This window comes from Oryzias latipes, chromosome 12, assembly GCF_053564925.1.
Source record: "Oryzias latipes strain Hd-rR chromosome 12, Olatipes_Hd-rR_3.1".
Taxonomy (NCBI): domain Eukaryota; kingdom Metazoa; phylum Chordata; class Actinopteri; order Beloniformes; family Adrianichthyidae; genus Oryzias; species Oryzias latipes.
Window position 1 is genome coordinate 15,951,352 of NC_136248.1, and position 17,848 is coordinate 15,969,199.

The following is a 17,848-nucleotide window of genomic DNA, read 5'->3' on the forward strand; positions in this document are numbered from 1 at the left end:
CCTGCTCATTATCAATCCATTTCCTAAAAAAAGGTACAAATTTCATGTGGGTTTTTAGGATTGAGAAGCTTTAAGAACTCATCACAGCCAAAGCAGCAAGATAAACATTGTCTTGTTTAAATATACCACACAGAAATAGCTTTTATGGAATTTCTTTGGAAATAAAATGGATTCTTGTAATTCTAGTAATTCATTACTTTAAAAAAAGTTGTTGTTGCTCTGATAGAAAAATAGAAAAGCAGCATCTGAAGTTGTTTTGTAAGTGTTTGTTATTGTTTAAAGAAAAAATTATTTAATTTTTTTGGGTAACCGAACAATAAATCAGATGCAACAACATTGGCTTTCCAGTTTTAGCGAGAAAAACAAAACCACATGTTTGTTTTTGTTGAATTTTTACAGCACGCTGCACTATCTTGTTCTTGTAAACAACTATAATTTCCAATTTAAAAAAAACAAACAAACACGACATAAACGGCAAAATGACATGCAGGCCGAGAAAGAGCCCGACTGCATGCTAATTTGTGATGGAAGTGGTTTTGTGAGCGAGGCGTTAGTCACAGCATCAAAGCCAGGCAGACGTTTGGGGGAGGAAAAGCACTTACTGGAATCCGGGGTGTCCTGGCAGCTCTGTGGGCAGACATGCAGACTGGATCTGCAGATCTGCAGCTCTGATCTCAGCTTATGTCCAAAATTATCCCACCACTGTCTTCACCCAACTTTTCCCAGAGCCTTTGGAAAAACATGCTTTTGAGTTCACTTTGTTCGTATTAAAACTACAGGAGAGAAAGCAGCCATTTTTATTTGCTTTCTTTATCAATTCTATTAAAGCCTTTGTGTCAAAACTCAAAGAGTAATGTAAAATAAGAAAAAAGACTCTAGTGAAATTAAAAAACACATTTAGGGGAGAATTTTGTCATTGTTTACATTTTTTCCCCTTTTTTATACTTTACAGTTTAAGGATGCTGTGGTTTACAGGCGTCATAAAACAGGCCCTTCCTCATTTTGGTGTAACTTTGTTTTTAATTTGTCCGGAGGATGTTTTGAACCACTCATGTTCAAAAAATGTCAACCACAGGAAACAGTAGGCAGCAGTATTGGATCACTCATTATCCACCCGGTGACACTAAGTAAGTATGTCTGCTGTGCTGCTCTGGATGAAGAACAAATAAACTTTTATCTAGAAATTGGTTTTAAAAGAACTTTGGTTTTTTGCTTTGCAGAGCAGCAGAATTTTTTCTTAGAATCAAATCAAACTTTATTTATAAAGCACTTTTCATACACATGTAAAACAAAATGTTATTTAAAAATAAAATCATTTTTTAACTTAAAAACCAAAAGAAAAAATATCAGACTGTTAAAAACAAAGGAGACCACAGGAAACAGTGGGCAGCAGCATTGGATCTCTCATCATCCACCCAGTGAAACTCGTAAGTATGTCTGCTGTACTGTTCCAGATGAGGAACAAATACACTTTTGGTATTTAAACCACTTTTCATATGTAGAACAAAGTGCCATACAAAATAAAAGCATTTTTCAACCAAAGATCTTTGCACACTAAATAAATAAAAATAATAATAAAATAGTAAAACACATCCAAAGCCAACAGCAGAGGGTATATTTTATTTTATTTTTTTTGAACAAAAACTAAACTGTGGATGTCCACCTCAGGCCCAGGTGGCCCTGTGGTAAACACCAGGAATATCACAGTCTTGAAATACCAGAAACTGAAAATAGGGTCTAATACATCCACATCCATACTTGACGCTTAGAATTCAGGGTTGGACTGACCACTAAATTGTTACTGAGAATGGCTGTGACTTTAACTCACTGCTCCCTTAAGGAATGGCTCAAATATGTAAAACAAAGTCTACGCTCTCCAGAGGGTGACAACTTCATACACGTGTCTGTAATTTATGTTTGTCCATGTATCAGTTTTGTGAACAAAGCATCATGAGAGAGCTAAATTTGATGCAAAATAGTTTCTTTGTTCCATGAACTGTCCAGGATTCTGATGAAAAAGCATCAAGTCTGCTTTTAATGTCACAGATGGCAAAAAACAAATTATATTTTTTGTGGGCACGAAAAGCACAGTTTGGGGTTTAAATGTAAAAATGAAAGAAACCCAACATTCACATTGAAAAGCAGCTGAAGTGAAATGGTTCCAACTTCACAAGGCACATCAATGAATCTCACTTGCTGTATATATGTGTCTGAAAGAGACTACAGCCTTGTTTCCAGAGCGATACGGTACATTCCAGTCCGGTCCAGCATTTTGAGCGTTTTCTATTAGGAATTAAGCCCACTAAACGTTACTGAACCGTACCATTTTTTGACTCCTGTTGGTTGTAGGTCCATAGACAAATAGTATGGAACAATTAGGGTGGAGCTACTGTTGTCACACGATGAAACCTGTTGATTGGCGGAAGGTCATTACGACATAAGACAGGGGCAAACGAGCAGCAATGTCTCCGGCTGGATTCCTCTTATCTTGTCCTCCATACCAAGTACACAAAGCCAAGCGGGAAAAGAAGAGCTGCTGACTGACCTTTATTGTTGTTTCACCCCACAAGCGCCGTAACGGTCCAACTTTGAGTGGAAAGGATCACCTGAACTGCCTGGACAGCACCACTCAGTGGGAATTAGGCTTAGGGGTCCCACCTTTCATCACTCAACCAATGAAACGACAGACAGTTGTTTGCTTCCAGGAAACATCAGCATCACCCCAGTCTGCTTGTGCTGAACATGGGAGATGGGAGAGGAGACCAAAGGATCTCCTTACTGTATACAATGTGTGAGCTTTGGGAACCAATGCAAACATTCTGGTGATTTGATTAGGATAGCCTGAAAACTGCATCATTTGGCCGCACTATGCCAAAGTATAAATGTAAATTTCTATCTTATAATTGAGTTTGAAAAAATCCCAGCAGTTGTTGCCTATCTGCCTAATATGGTGAGTTTTCATTAGCACAAACTGCATCAAATATAAACACAAGTGTGTAAAGTCAGATCAGAATGCACTGGAATTGTTTTTAACATTAACGTTTCCTTTCAGAGAGGTAAAAGAAAAGGACATTTTGTTGTAATTTCTTGATGTCCTCTGTTTGGTTTGAAAGTTTTATTTAAAAACGTCACTTTCTTTTGTTTAGTTAATTCCGCAGCTCAGTAACGTCCTAACAGAAGGGAATCTTGAATCTAGGATGGTAGCTGACGGACCTCATCTGTTTAGCATTAGTGCTATACAGCAGACAGTTCTGCCAGAGTATTCCCCCTCAGCCGCAAAGTCCTCCTCAAGAACTATGCCTCGCCGAGGATCTACATCTCAATTCCAATCCTTTCTCCGGGGATCAAGCCGGCAGACATTTACCAAAAACGGTGTCAGAAAAGAAGGATGCCAAACGTACAGACGTCTGGAGACGTTTTCTTGGCCCTCGCATGTCCGGCTGGTCGGGAGCCATGGAAATACCTCAAATCATCTCCAGCTCATATTTCTTTGGAGAGAGAAGTGTACTCCCCGGCCACTCTTTTGTCTCCTGTCTGTCAGACGTAGAAGAACAGTCTTACAATAAAACCTAAAGATGCTTTCGTTTTTGTTTGGTTTTACCTCTAACCCTTCAAGAATCTATGCGAACAATATTTTTTAAAAGTTAGCTTGAAATGCCAAACAAATTTGGAAAAAGTCTCCACTCACTTTGTAAAATATGAATCTGGAGCCAAATAATGAGGAATAAAAATCTGATTTTTTTCTTTAAGGTTCTTCTCCTGGGATTTAATTAGCAAAACATCCAAATTGTTATATTATTCAACTGGTATTTCATTTTGATTCTGGCGATTTTTTGAATATCGTACGAAAAGGAAATATATATCAACCATATAGACACAATTTGAATGATTTTATTATTATTTGCACAAAAGGATACAACTGTTTTTGATACAATTAAAGGTAAATAGCATATGGTTTAAAAAAGAATAGATGTGGAAGAAAATCTTTATTTTCTCAAAACAGAGGAAAACAAACCCGTTTGGACATCGGTTCAGCGACTTTTATGTCCGATCTTGACCTTTTTATGCTCTGTTAGAGCCGCTGACATTTTAACTTTTGCGTTTCCTGGCCTTTTAATACAGTATAAACCATTGGACTGTCTATATAAACACGATTATCACAGCTTTCACTGGAAACGAAGGGCCCATCAATAAATCCAGCTGAAGGAGGGCAGCTCTGTGTGAAAAGAAAAGGAAGCTCCATAATGACTGTGCTGCAGCCTCACAGAGTCCCTCTGTCCGCTTTCTGAAGGACACCTGTCTTTGGTCAGACGATGACTTAACTCACTTATGTGCTCTTTTTCTATTAAGCGAGGTCTCCATCAGGCAGGCACGCACCGGGGTTGAGGCGTTTGGGTCAGCAGCAAAACCAGAATTCATATTACGGCACAGTGAGAGGGAAGGGGTGTGAAGGAATGCAGCTTTTTCAAACAGCTCTTTGATTTCGTGGTCACGGCGCCCAGTGTGACTCACTGTGGCTCAAACGGCGAGGAGATCACTTAGACGTTCATCCCTTCGCTCCAGTGTTTTTTTTTTTTTCCTCTCAGCTGGCCCCCTTCAAATATGTCAGTGTGTGTGTCGGTGTTTCAACTGATTATTTTTAGAGTTTATGAACATTTTAATGCCTGCAGGCTGTCTGTCTGGCTGTGAGGCTTAATAAAAAGGCACAAAGATGTATTATCTAAAAGTAGAGTCGACATTTTGAGTTTATTTTTTTTCGTTTGACGCCTGTTTGTTTAAAAAGTGTCATGTTTCCCATGAACATGTGTCTTTGGGAAAAAGCAACTGCACAGGAAAATAATCAGTAGCTTTCTGAGCACACGATGTCTGACAATCCCCCAAAAGACTTTTTTTTAAAAAAGGGATCGAAAACAGAAGTACAAACCATCGGCAAACCATCGGCAATGCATTTGGTCGAATGCAAGACAACAAAAAGGTAAACCCATGAAAAAGTGCTTTTCCGGCTTTGGAGACTTTCTCGCATATTGATCCCCTTTCCCATGTTTCATCGACATTACATTAACAACCCTTTATATTTTTTAATCTAGTGCTTTCCATTGAATTTATATGAGAACAGGACCGAATGTGTGTGATGAAAATGCCTTCAACTAAACAAAGTCAATAAGTTTCCTTTTTTTGTTGCCATGTTGGAACCAGACATTAGATGTTATTGGTCTGAGTCGGTCTGAATCAACATTTCTATGGCAACCACTTCCGCCAATCAGGAGTGAGCTTGCTGGAAGGCCACACCTCTACCACTTGAAATTGGGTTCCGGAGAAGTCGTCAATCAAATGTTCCATATTTCTATTGAGGCATCTTAGCTGCATCACAGTGCGGTACAGCAGCTCCACCGCCATGGACCGCAAACGCCTGCAGAGAGGCGGGAAGACTGCGGCCAAGATCACCGGGACTCCTTCGCCCTCACTGTAGAGCATCTACAAGTGCAGGGTCCACAGCATTAGAGCTGCCCCCATCATCAAGGAACACACTAACCCGCAACATGGTCAGTTCACTCTCCTCCCCTCGGGACAGAGGTACAAGAGTGTGGGAAGAGTGTGGATTGTCTGCTTTGTTTGGCTGATGTGAAACGTCACTCAGACTCTGGAGCCGGTCCCTCTTGTGAATGTAGATCTCAGTTTACTTGCAGAAAAACTCTGGTGCCGTTTTCTTTCTTCAGTGTGAATGCATGCAGACTTCCTTAGGACCAAAGGGCAGAAGCAAACCAAAATGAGTAAATGATCAAAGCAGGGTGCATTCTGGGTAAAAAACAAACAAAAAAAAGCCCAAAGCACAAATCCAAATAGGTTTGAATCAGGAAATAGTTCATATTTATTAGTGTGGTGAGGAGGAACTTGCAAAATTTTCTTTTTTTTTTTCTTTCTTTGCTGGTTTATTCCAAACCAAGGCTGAAAAAAGCAACCTCTTTCTTTCTGCATGTCCACATTTATAATCATTTGTCCTTTCACAGTGCATTGCAGCAGGCCACAGTCTAAACATGTAGATGTTGCGTACTGTTTGTATTTACATCGAATTGATTGACAGCAAACGCTGAAATCACAGTGACGACAGACGATGTGGCTAACAGGGGAGCTTTTGTTAGCTTCATGCATTTGCTGACAGAATCGCCCTTTAAAGCAGCATGTTGTCAGGTTTCTGCAAACAAAAATCATTGCAAAAATGTAGAATATACGGCAGATTCACTTCTGCATGTGCCGGTGAAAGCTTTTGTTTGCATTAGGGGAGATTGAGACTCAGAATAAAGGGTGGCAGACAGGCTCTGGGTGTTCTACATGGTGAAATCGGCAGGAAGTTGGAGGACTTATCAAAAAGGGGCCATATGCATATGTGTGTGCACATAGTCACGAAACTGAAATTATTTTTGGTTGGGATAGGTTAGGTTGTAGAAATTTAGAGAATGCACATTTTTCTTGTATAAAAATGTACCAAAAATGCTTTTTTTAATTATTCACCAAATGAAGATTTGTGATCTGAGATCAAGTGACAGGTCTTAGATATGTTCCTCCATGAGACGTCACATGTGACCGTTTTCCTTTGTTGGTCTGTTTTCAATTCCCTAATATACCAGATCCAGCAGGACAGAAAACTTACTTTTAAGTAGAATTTAGTTTAAGCCGAAACCAACATCAACAGTCAAACGTCCTTTAACTTTACCTCAGGTGTCAGGTACACTGATGTGCTGTCACCCTGTTGTGACACGCTCAAGTGGTGTCAGAAAATGCTCATGAAAACTTCTGATTTTCCTGTGAAGGTGGTGGTCACCTCAAATTTGCATTTCAGAATATTTCTTTATTCATATCGGGAATTAAGAAAAGAGAAAAACAAAAAAAAGCATTTAAAAAAAGGTTATTTGTGACGTAGAAAATACAATGGACAGGCCTTAAGCTGCTCCAAGCTCTCAAAGAGGGGAAGGGGGGCGGGGTGGCTCTGTGCCGACGGTCCTGCCAACAACCTAGAAGCGAACTACTGTTGCAGAAATAATATCCTGGAAAACGATACAGGTTTTTGGTGGACTTTGCCTAAAAATGGCAAAATAACTAAAAAAAAAAAAAAAAACACTGGGAACGCTTTGAAAATAGATCAAAAGATGATCAGAGTGGGATTTTTAAGTGTGTGCTACAATGAGAACATCATGGCCACAAGAAAACTTAATTCCAATAAAAGTGATGACATTTGTTCTTTCTCAGAAGGAATTAAAAGGTTCATTATGTGGCTCATTTTAACGCATGGTTTTGCATGAAGTATGTCTCAATCAAAAGGGAACACCGAATATTGTTCTTCAAAATAAAACTAAATGGATTTATTTATTACATCTCTGCATGAACATCTATGCAAACTCATGTATTTCCCTTTTTGCAGGATGTCATGCAGTCACGTTGCAGTTAAAACTCCCTCAGCAGGACTTGCTCCGGATGGAGAATTTGATATTACCTTTAGACAGACGTGAGGGGAGAAAACCGAGAGGTGTACAAACACCGACTTGGGACCTCTGCCGTGACTTGTGTTTGGAAGCACCCAGAGGCTGAGGTTAGAGAGGAAGAGAAAAAAAAATAAAAAAAATCAAAGTCTTTCATGATTGAGGCCTGGGACACTGATACAGGGAAGTTCCGGTGTGCACAGCCTGGAGGGGCATCCAGCTTTAGTTTCCCATCAAAACTCCGGATTTTCCATAGCCTAATATGAAACAACGGAACAGCAGAGCACGCACTGCAGTATGATTTAGTGAGGAAAAGGTGTCTTTGACATGCATAAGTGAAATACATAATTTAATTTTGTTGGGAGGGCACAGAAAAGCATGATGGGAGCCAGTTTGAAAATGATCTGAATCACTTCATCTGCTTTAGCGGTCGCTTTGCTTTGAATAATGATCTCCTGAAAGCCAAAGGGCCTCCATTAAAGCAGCTTAGAGAAGAGGAGTCATTTTGGAGACTTTTCTTTATTGGCTACAAAACTGCTATTTTTGTAAATGGATTCCTTTCATGGAGTAAAGCTTAATGTGTTCTGCTTCTTACTACATTTTTATTCAATTTGCAAAGTGCTTTTCATAAAAACAAATACTGGAAAAAAACAGTTAAATGACTGGAAAAAGCAGAAGGGACATAAAAAAAAGGGTTTTTGTTTTATACAAGCTTTATTTACAATGTTTCCAGGTTTCATGGTGTAGGAAGCACATTTCCATCAATAAGTCTTCACTACTGTACAGATGCAAAATGAAATCCCTCTAACTAGATATGGTTTTGCCCTCATTCTTACACACTTCCTGGACCATGACATACAATATGTACAAATTCCTTGCACACAAGTAATAGAAAAGTTGGCAAATGGAGGATTACTGGCTACTTTAGGATGTAAAGAAATATTTTTCTTTTTAATTATTTTCAAAATAAAAGTTTTAGCTGACGCTACTTTTTTTTTTCCTTTTAAAATCTCATGTCGCTGTGTTTTGAACATTTTATGACTCAGCCAGAAGAAAAGCCACTATGAAATACTGGGAATTGCTTTTCAACTTTAAAGTATGTAAAATAAAAAATATGTATAAAACCAAATACAAAGTGTGCAAGAATGACCACTTCTGTTTTAAATTCGGTCGGATTTTCAAGAAGCGTGCATTAAAAATGCACTTTGTCCTTGTTTATTGCCAAGAAGTTGGTACAGAGGAACACTGGCCACACAGAGAGAGTTGGGAAATCTGGTAATATGGAGGTAACAGACCCTAAAAAGGCAATACAAACAAACAAAAAACACTGCAGGGTTGATTTTGATGTGACATTCTCTTTAGGGGAAACGTTTAAAAAGGAAAAACATTCTTCTCTGCATCCCTGATAATATAATCTCAGAAGGAAGGTTCAGCAAAACTTTGATAAGTTCCACTTCACAAAACAGAATTCGTAACTAACCAAACTTGGGAGGAAGGACGGTTAAGAGCATTCTGGGAAACTCAAATACCTCGTGAAGGGCAATGGAGGGTCTTTTACAGAGCAGACACACAGGAGGAAACAAAAGGAAAAAAAAAAAGTCTTTCCTTTACCAAGTTTTTTTTTGTAAAAAATATATTTATTTTAAGACCAATTTGTTCCGTCAATAACCCTTCAAAATAAAAGCAAGTTTGAACCAAAGGGCTTTTTTGATGATCCCAACATATAATGACCTTTTAATTAATGGATACTTCAAATGATGAATTAAAATCCTTCTTTTTCTGCTGAAAAGAATTCTTTATGACAATCTGTACAAAGAAATTCATCTCTTAAACATTGCACTCTGAGACCGACGCTTCTCCATTTGTTGCATAAGTTATTTTGATCTTTTTGTAACAGTTTTAGCTGATATAATACTACTGACACAAAAAGTATAGTAACACTGCTGTACACATGGTGAAAGAATAAATAAGCCATCGAGAAAAAACGAATGGCGGGAGTTAAAGTGAGGTTATATAAACAAAAATAGAGTAAAATGGGGTTAAGACCAGCCCTCATTAAGCCCGCCTTCTAGTTATTCACTTCACAGAATCGATTAAAAAGGTGAACTTATTTTTTAAAAATGGTAAAAAAAAGGAAATTCATTGGAGGATTTTTCATCTCTCTCATATTAAAGATTCAAGCCATTTCCACCGTTTTTGTGCCTCATTCAAAAACACATTCAGGCAATAAAACTGAAATACTCAAAGCTGTTTAAAAACAGCCAAATTATTCTAGATCATAAAACTTCAAATATAAATTTGGATTATTTTGTCTTTTTTATTTGAAAGCAAATAAAATCCTTATTGTTACCAATCCATTACTGTTACCATGTGACGTTCTAGTGGGAGGATTTCTTTTCCCTTCTTTGCACTTTGTGGTCGTAGAAATTAAGTGTCGTCATTCAATTTAACAGTGCAGGGACAATTTAGGATTATTTATTTGATTTATAGTCGTTTGTGTTACAATCCCCTGACTTAAAATGTGATTATTTGTGTTAGTTTTCTTCCTATACAGAAAGAAAATATATATCAGTAAAAAAAAAGTGTTTTTTTGTCTTAAATTTGCCACCAAAACCATCCGTCTGGAAATTCAAGAACTGCATCCAAAACATTTTTAATCGATTCATTAACACATTTTACCTTTAAAAAATATGTATTTTTAAAGAGACAAGCTATCTGAGGCAAACTGGTGGGCTTAAGGAGGGTTTTTTTTAATCTATGATGTGATAATAAAAACACGTTTGTAACATTGCTGTCCACATAAAACACTTGTTTTTGCTGCTGAATGTTTCCACTGCAAAACTGCGCACAAACCAACAGTCAAACCACACGAACTCTCCGGTCGTCTAAAGCTTCTGTAAATCAATATATTTGGTTTAAAAAATAATAATAATTAAAGCTGTTCTAGCCAGAAGATAAATAAAGGTTTGACACACTTAAGACTGTCAGCAGACGTGTTTTTCAGAGTTACAGTAACTTGTTCGTCCGGCCGAATTGACGCTGATTTGTGGAAAACGTGTCACTGAAGTGTCTGAATGCGGCTGACAGCTAAATCCACCGCAAATACTTGCGTAAAAAGCGTGTTAAATGACGGGGGTTGATGGAGGGCAAGACGTCGCCGCGGAAACCTCCCCTTCCCTGTGGATGTAACAGAACTCCTCGCTGTAACAAGCAAGCGAATCCTTGGAGAGTGAGAGGGGAGGCTGTAACTGGAGAGCTTTAGGATGAGCGGTTACTAGCCCGAATGCTGACGGAGGAACCGTCGGGAGGAAGAGGGAGGTCTCCCAGCGCCGCCCATCCGTCTTTAGGCTAGGTCAGGGTTAATGTAAACAACACTGCAGAGGAAGGAGGTTAGTGCTGCTGCTGGTTACTTGAAGGCTTGAGGCAATGCAGGGATCATGCAGACAGTACGCAGACAGGCAGGTAGGCAGGCAGATCATGCAAGGCCAGAGCCCAGTGAGTCACAGGAAGGTTAAGCCAAACCAGGCTTGTGCAGATCACTGAGGTGTCGGTCATGCAGTGACATTGCTGTTGAGGGAGCAGAGAGGCAATGATCAGATGACCAAGCTGGCAAACAATTCCATTTATAGCATGAGATGTATGCAGACATTATAGCTAAATGAGCGTAGGATGATAAGAACAGAACAGATTATTTTTAAAAAGTTGAGATCTAACAAGCATTCGGCTTCACATTCCTATTTGATGATGCAGAACTTTTCCTCTGTGGCTTTTATTTAGCTGATGGCTGGAAAAAGACCTTCTCTGCATAACGGACACGAGGGTCTGTGTGTTGCTGTCTTAAAGGAAACGTTTTGGCCCATGATGATCTGTCTGACCTGACAGAGCCACTCCGATGCTCTTGTGGCATTTCTCTCATGATGGAGGACATATATATAAAGAAAAATCGTTTTTCTGAGTATTTTATCATTTTAATCTTTGTGACTAAATCTTTGTGAATTCTGAAAAAGACACAGGTTTGTTCATTTTGGCTAAAAACGACATCGTTGTATTTAAAGGACCACTGGAAATGCTTTAAAAAGGATCAAAAGAAGATTGGAGTGGGACTTTACTTTCTAGTAAGTTAAGTAGTTATTTTACCGAAACGATTAAACAGCCAGGATGTTCAGGTCAACATAAATACAAACTGCATGTCTGGAAACAATAGTTCCTTTTCAGATGTAAAAAAGAAAAGAATAAAAAAGTTCTGCTGTTCCCAACTTGGTTCTACAAACAGACCATTTCCTAACACAATTCAGCAACACACACCAAACACTTAAGACTGGTTGATATCGTGTAACATCATAACTTAATCACATGCAACTAAAATGTAACTCCGCCTTATAAAAAGCTCAAACAGGAAATGTGACGATCCGCCTCCAAAATTCAAGCGTTAGCAGAATGTCATCACAGGCAGAGGGGAACATAAATAATACATCAACATCAGGAGGATAAGCCTTTCTTAATATATAAAAAAAAATTTGATAGCAACTTCTCGTCAAACAGACGGGATTCTTCTGAGCCTTAGGAGTTTATCTGAGTGGGAGGAGTCAGCTCCAACGCGAGAAACAAAGGCTGCTGGGAGACGTGATGTATCAAAAAGGCAGGGCTTTTGTAAAAATAGAAGACTTTGTTTTTAGAGGAGTCACGGTACAATAAGCCTAAGAGGAACGATTTGGCAGCCCTGTCCAGCATCTCTACCTCACGGATCTGATTGAGGAGAGAACAAAACAAAGAGAACATGAATGCAGGGAAAAAACAGAAACCTCTGGTTAGAAATGAATGGAAAGGCTGCTCCCTAAAAGCAGACACACCTTCTGTTCAGGAGATTTAAAAAAAAGAAAAAAAAAAGACAAATTGCTTTCTTTTGTACCCTACAGCCATCTACCTTGCGGTAGTGGGCTGGACGTGGCCTGGATAAGAGCGGCGTGTGCTGGTGGCCTGTCTCTGCCGGGCCAGGAAAGACTGACCAGAACCGGTGCTGGCTAGTCTGTCTTCAGCCGCCTTCTTCTGCATGCTCATGCCCTGGAGGGACACCAGAGGGAGGAGGCACATCAGCTCACGTTAGTAAAAAAGCTAAAGATCCAGACGTATGGGGGGAGGAATCGGTCAATAAAAATGGATTCAGAAAGACAAAGTTGTGCACAAAAAAAATAATCATTTGTGCACAACTTGGCAGAAATATTTCAACACAACATTTAGTTTTTGTCTTTGTTTTGAATACAACTTTTTTTTTCTTTTTTTGCCTCAAATACAAAACTCGCTGCCAAAAATACGTCACGGGGTCACAGGCAGATACATCGAGTCCCGAAGATAAACTCAGGTTTATTGATTAAACTCAAATAAATGGCTTTTTAGAAGATTCTCGATCCCGTGACGGGAAATTACTTCGATAGTCGTAACTCGGCTGAAAAATGATATAAAACGGATAATATTACAGCAATCTCCAGTCATATTTTATGGTTGCCAAGCGACAGCAGCTGATCGTGTAAACAATGGACCACCGGATAGTTTCAGACCCTGAAGCGGTGGATAACAGCCAAAAGAAAACAAAAAAAAAACAAAAAAAAGAGTTCCATGTCTGTCAAAATCGGTTGATAATAAGAGGATAACGAAACAAGAAGAGCTAAGCTAACTCTGAGTTAAAGTAGGCTAACAGGCAGCGACTGTTGTAGTGGTGGAAACCATAAAATGTTAAAAGAAAAAAGAAAAAATGTCAGTAGGATCAGAATACCCAACTTTCTTTCACTCTCTCTTTTTTTTTTTGACAAACATGTTTTTTTGTTGTTTTTCTTACACCTAATGTGAGGAATATCTGATGCTCTTCTTTTCCCACTACTTCCGGGTCCAGTTAATCACTGTTCATATCTTTTGTTTTATTCAGCAGAGCTATGGAATCAAGATAATTTCCCTGCAAGAGAATCAATAACATTCTAAAAAGTTTCATTTGGTTTTAGTTTAATAAATGAGCCTGAATTGATGTTATGGGACTCGATTTAGATGCCTGTGATGCTGCTTGATAGTTTGGTAACTGGGGAAATTTCGTATTCACAATGGACATGTCAACCGTAAATAAATGCTGTATTTTTGTTTGTTTTTTTGTTGTGCAAAGTTGCACAAAGTATTCATTTGTGCACAGCTTTATTCCAAAAGGTGAAGTATTTAGTGGTTGCACAGACTGCAGGACATAACATTTCCATGAATTTATTTCATTATTTGCAGTTAAAAAACACACAAAACAGCTTAAAATGTGCCATCAAAACCACAGCAAAACGAAAGTCATCTGTATTTATGAAAAGGGCTGTGCTGCCCTCTAGTGGTGAACGTTGGTGTTACATTTGCCAACATTTATCAGTACTTTTTTGCAGATAAATCTTGTAATGTTGGGTTCATTCAAAGTTTTAAAAAGTGAAAGCAAATCTATTAAAAAGCTATAACAATTACCCCAATAGCTTTTACATGAAGAACGTTTCATGTTTAGAATAACTGTGTGTGTGTTCTGAGAAACTGCTACAATCACTCTTTTTTGGACATTATTCTTGTTATATGTGGGCACTCCTTTGGGTTTTATGGATCACAGGTGTTTCTTAGTTTGGGACACTTTTTAAAACAAAGGAAATGCCACACCAGCATTCAATTTCAGGTCATGGAGGACCGTTCTTACCATGTTGTACCAGGCAGAAACGATCAGCTTCTCCTCGTGGTCTCTCTGACTTTTCGTTTTGTCCATTTCTTTCTGTTTCAAGGAAAAGAAAAAAGGAACCAAAGGAAAAGAAAAAAGGAGTTAAGTCACAAATCCTCTAAAAAAATGTATAAAAGCATCTCCAGTAACAACTTTCTCTTTCTGTAGCTGTACCTCCAGTGAATGCAACATCCTCTCCTTCTCCTGTAGCTGGTTTTTGAGTGCCTGCACTTCCGGGCCAGAACCTTGGTTCTGCTTAGGATCAAGTGTCCGGATCACCTGGAAGGAACAGGTTCACAGCCCGTTCACGCATGGTAACCAGGAGGGACAAATTGTTCCGACTGATCCAACGATTTCACTTACACTCTTGGCTTTTTCGAGGTATTTCTTGTATCTTTCCTCCATCTGTTTCATCTCGTCATCTTTCTTTTTCAAGGCCTCTTCCAGCTCGTCCACACGTTGAGCTGAAGAAAGATTTTTACACTTCATATTAGGAATTTATCTTTCACTGGCATCAAAGTTAATATTCACCAACAAATATTCAGAAAAATATCAGGCAAACTTAGAATTCTGCTGTGCTTCCTGTCTCCTTCCCTTGTTGGGGTAAAAACTGAAACTCATCAAAACTTGAGCATGAATTCAAACTTACAGCTGGAATTGCACTTCAACTCCATCTCATCAATACAGGCGTTTTTCTTCAGTAACTCGTTGTTTAGTTCACGTAGTTTTTCCCTAAATGGAGGGGAAAAAACAGAAAAGTTTCGACTGATGCCAAGAGTTGATTTTTGTAAAATATATACCGTAAATTCCGGACTACAAAGCGCACCCGATTACAAGCCGCACCTACCCATTTTCACGTGTAAAATTAGTTTTATACATACACAAGCCGCGTCAGAGTACAAGCCGCGCATGTGTTAGGCGATATTGTCGTCCTGACAGATCACGGTCAGCATCCCAGAGTGAGTGTCATTCATTAGCACATTGTGGGTGGTGCCAGCTTTGCCTCTGGCTCACGTATTTGAGTGTATCGACATCTGTCAAACAGCATGGACCTATATTCTGTTCACAAGTCCCTCAGTTATGGTGTTTTTATTTCATTTTTTTTTACTTATTGACAATCTAGGTATCATACATAAAATTACAAACAGTAACCATATAATCAACATTACATCCCTCAGTTATGATGAGGAAATTTACATCCGCGATTCCACATTTCCCATGAGTCTTAGGGGCTAAAGGCGGGGCCAATGCCCTGCTCGCCATACTGTTGTACGTGTTTAAGAATGAGTATCAGCAGTGCATGGAGGGGTGAACGGGAAAAGCTCTCCTTCCGCTTGTGTCGCGGCAGCGTTATGGGAGTAACAGGGCTGGTTAAAAAACACACCGGTAAAATACAGCAGCGGCGACTGAAAAGCGCGCGCCTCAGCGCGATACGCGCGCCTCAGTGCGGCGCGTGCGTCAGAATTCAGAAGCCTCTGCACTCCGCGGACGCCTCTGCGCTCCGATCCCGCCCCGCGCGCTCCTTGTCTCCCCTTCCTATCTACTCCGACACCTCTGGCCAGGGCTGTTTCAAGGAGGAGCACTTCGTCCCCGTTGCGCCGGTGAACGGAGCAAATCGTTTCTGTGCAAAGCAATCGGACTTAATACTGTACGTTTTGTGTATGAGGGGCGGATGCGTTGTTACGTGTGGGAGCCTTCAGACTGCCATCGGCCCCGCAGCTCAATCAGCAGGAGAAGATGTCTCCAGCTCACACGGAGGCTGTGAGTTTTTCAAAGCAAAATTCCGCTTTTACGGTTTCCTTAGAAACTGTAAATGGAGTGTAAATTCACTCCATGCGCTGTTCTCTCCGTCACGCAGCAAACCGGCTTTTCCAAACCCGTTGGTGATGGTGGACTTTTTTACGCTGCTTTTAACGATTGCTTTTAACTTGAAAGCTTCATCATATTGTAGTGGCGATCACGTGCACGTTGGGTCTAATGGCCCCAAAGGATTCTGGGATGCTGCCGGGCATGCATGTTTCATTTTGTTGAACCATGACTGAAGTGTCTAAGACCTGAAGTCAAGTCCATGCTGTTTGGCTGCTTAGAGGTGTGTTGAATATAAATGTCTTGTGCTTGGTGTTAGATAAAGAATACAAACTATTCACTGAGTTCGAAAGTACGTACATGGCGGCCGCTAATTAAATCCATAAATTAGCCGCGTCACTGAATAAGCCGCAGGGCTGTAAGCGCAGGAAAAAAGTAGCGGCTTGTAGTCCGGAAATTACGGTAATTATGAACAAGTTTGATTCTTCAACAAACATTTTAAAGGTGACTTACATGTGCTCATCATTTCTCTTTTTCAGGACAGAAGACTAAGACAAAGGGAAAAATGTGTCATATACCAAAAAAGAAGATGGTTTTTAAAAATAAAATACATCAAATGCAAACAAAGGCTTGAAGTTCGTCTCAGTTTGGGATTTCCAATAACACAACAGACCAGAAAAGGCCCTTAAATCCAAAAGTCAGTGGAACCTAGTCAGACAGTAAACGCAGCTCCAGCACTCAGGAAGAGCAAACTGCGGTTTCTGGAATGTTACTCAACAGGAATTAGGAATTTTGTTGTTTTTTGCTTCCAGCAGAATTGTGAAACTGAAAACCGGAACATGAATCAACTCACATCATCCGCCTTTAAACCCTGTTCCTGAACCGTCTTCTGAAGTTCTTCTACTTGGCTCTGCTCCTCCATCAGCCGCTGATTGATCAACCTAAACACAGAAGATCTGTCAGATAACAACTTCTGACTCGGATTCACATTCCAGGAAGAGGAGAGACTCTCAAGTCAACAAGCCTCCAGCTCTTTTATTTTTTTTCCTAACTTCATATTTACTTCTATGAGCTGAAGCACAGTGAGCGTTACCGGTTCTCCGTTTCCAGCTCATTTTTCCGTCTGTTGGCGTCTTCCAGCAGACTCTGCAGCAGCGCGATCTTCTCGTTGTCGGATCCCTCCTGAGCCAGCTTCAGCATTTTGTTCTCGTGCTGAAGACGGATCATGTGTTCTCTGCGGAAACACACGTCAATGACATTCAAACCTTTTAGGCCAATTTGATAGAAAAATCAGTACAAGTGTCCACAAAGGTGTGAAAAATTTCACTTTCTCCACAGTAAAATGAGGTAAAGAAGCATCTTTTGAAGGTTTTCTATAGTCTAAACAGCGCAAATTAGTAGGTTGTGTATTTCAGGAAAGGTCAAGAAGAGAAAACAATCTGGTTGCAGGAGTTTTGTCTGGAACTTCAAAAAGCTAAATACAATGTACAATTTACAAGTATTAATAGTCAATTTCTAATGCCAATCTGATGTTCACATTAATATTCCTATGTTTTTCTTTTCTTTTTTTTACCCTAGAACACTATCGCTATAAAGAGTTACGCCATCACTTTTGCCGGGTCATTTTTACCCGATGTAATATACCCCGCAAAAAGTACTTTGATGAAAACGTGACAACACATGATAAATTAAAGGCGGTTTTCTTTTATTTTTAATTGTGATTTGTGTAACAAAAGAAAAACAGGATGTTCCTGGAAAAAAAAAATGCTCAAAAATGACTGAAAAATTAGGAATGTGAGAACTAAAAATTCCTTAAAAAATCAATTTAAAAAATGATACTAGAAACTTG

At 39.4% G+C, this 17,848-nt stretch overlaps 1 protein-coding gene across 4 annotated transcripts in view; it reads right to left on the minus strand.

Annotated features, from left to right (window-relative positions):
• Positions 1 to 8,170: 8,170 nt before the first annotated feature.
• The window catches only part of hook3 (hook microtubule-tethering protein 3), a 32,391-nt gene continuing 22,713 nt past the window's right edge, over positions 8,171 to 17,848 (minus strand). For 2 of the 4 annotated variants that reach the window (XM_004074853.5, XM_011481913.4), the window contains 9 exons: positions 17,093 to 17,233; positions 16,853 to 16,940; positions 16,513 to 16,547; positions 14,843 to 14,925; positions 14,557 to 14,657; positions 14,368 to 14,472; positions 14,176 to 14,247; positions 12,400 to 12,536; positions 8,171 to 11,042 (listed from right to left, as the gene is read on the minus strand). In XM_004074853.5, coding sequence (XP_004074901.2) covers positions 11,027 to 11,042; positions 12,400 to 12,536; positions 14,176 to 14,247; positions 14,368 to 14,472; positions 14,557 to 14,657; positions 14,843 to 14,925; positions 16,513 to 16,547; positions 16,853 to 16,940; positions 17,093 to 17,233 — 778 coding nt within the window. In that variant the 3' untranslated portion in view covers positions 8,171 to 11,026. Of the gene's footprint in view, positions 12,222 to 12,399; positions 12,537 to 14,175; positions 14,248 to 14,367; positions 14,473 to 14,556; positions 14,658 to 14,842; positions 14,926 to 16,512; positions 16,548 to 16,852; positions 16,941 to 17,092; positions 17,234 to 17,848 lie in introns of all 4 variants that reach the window. The other 2 variants (XM_078955756.1, XM_011481914.4) reach the window with 1 other exon arrangement.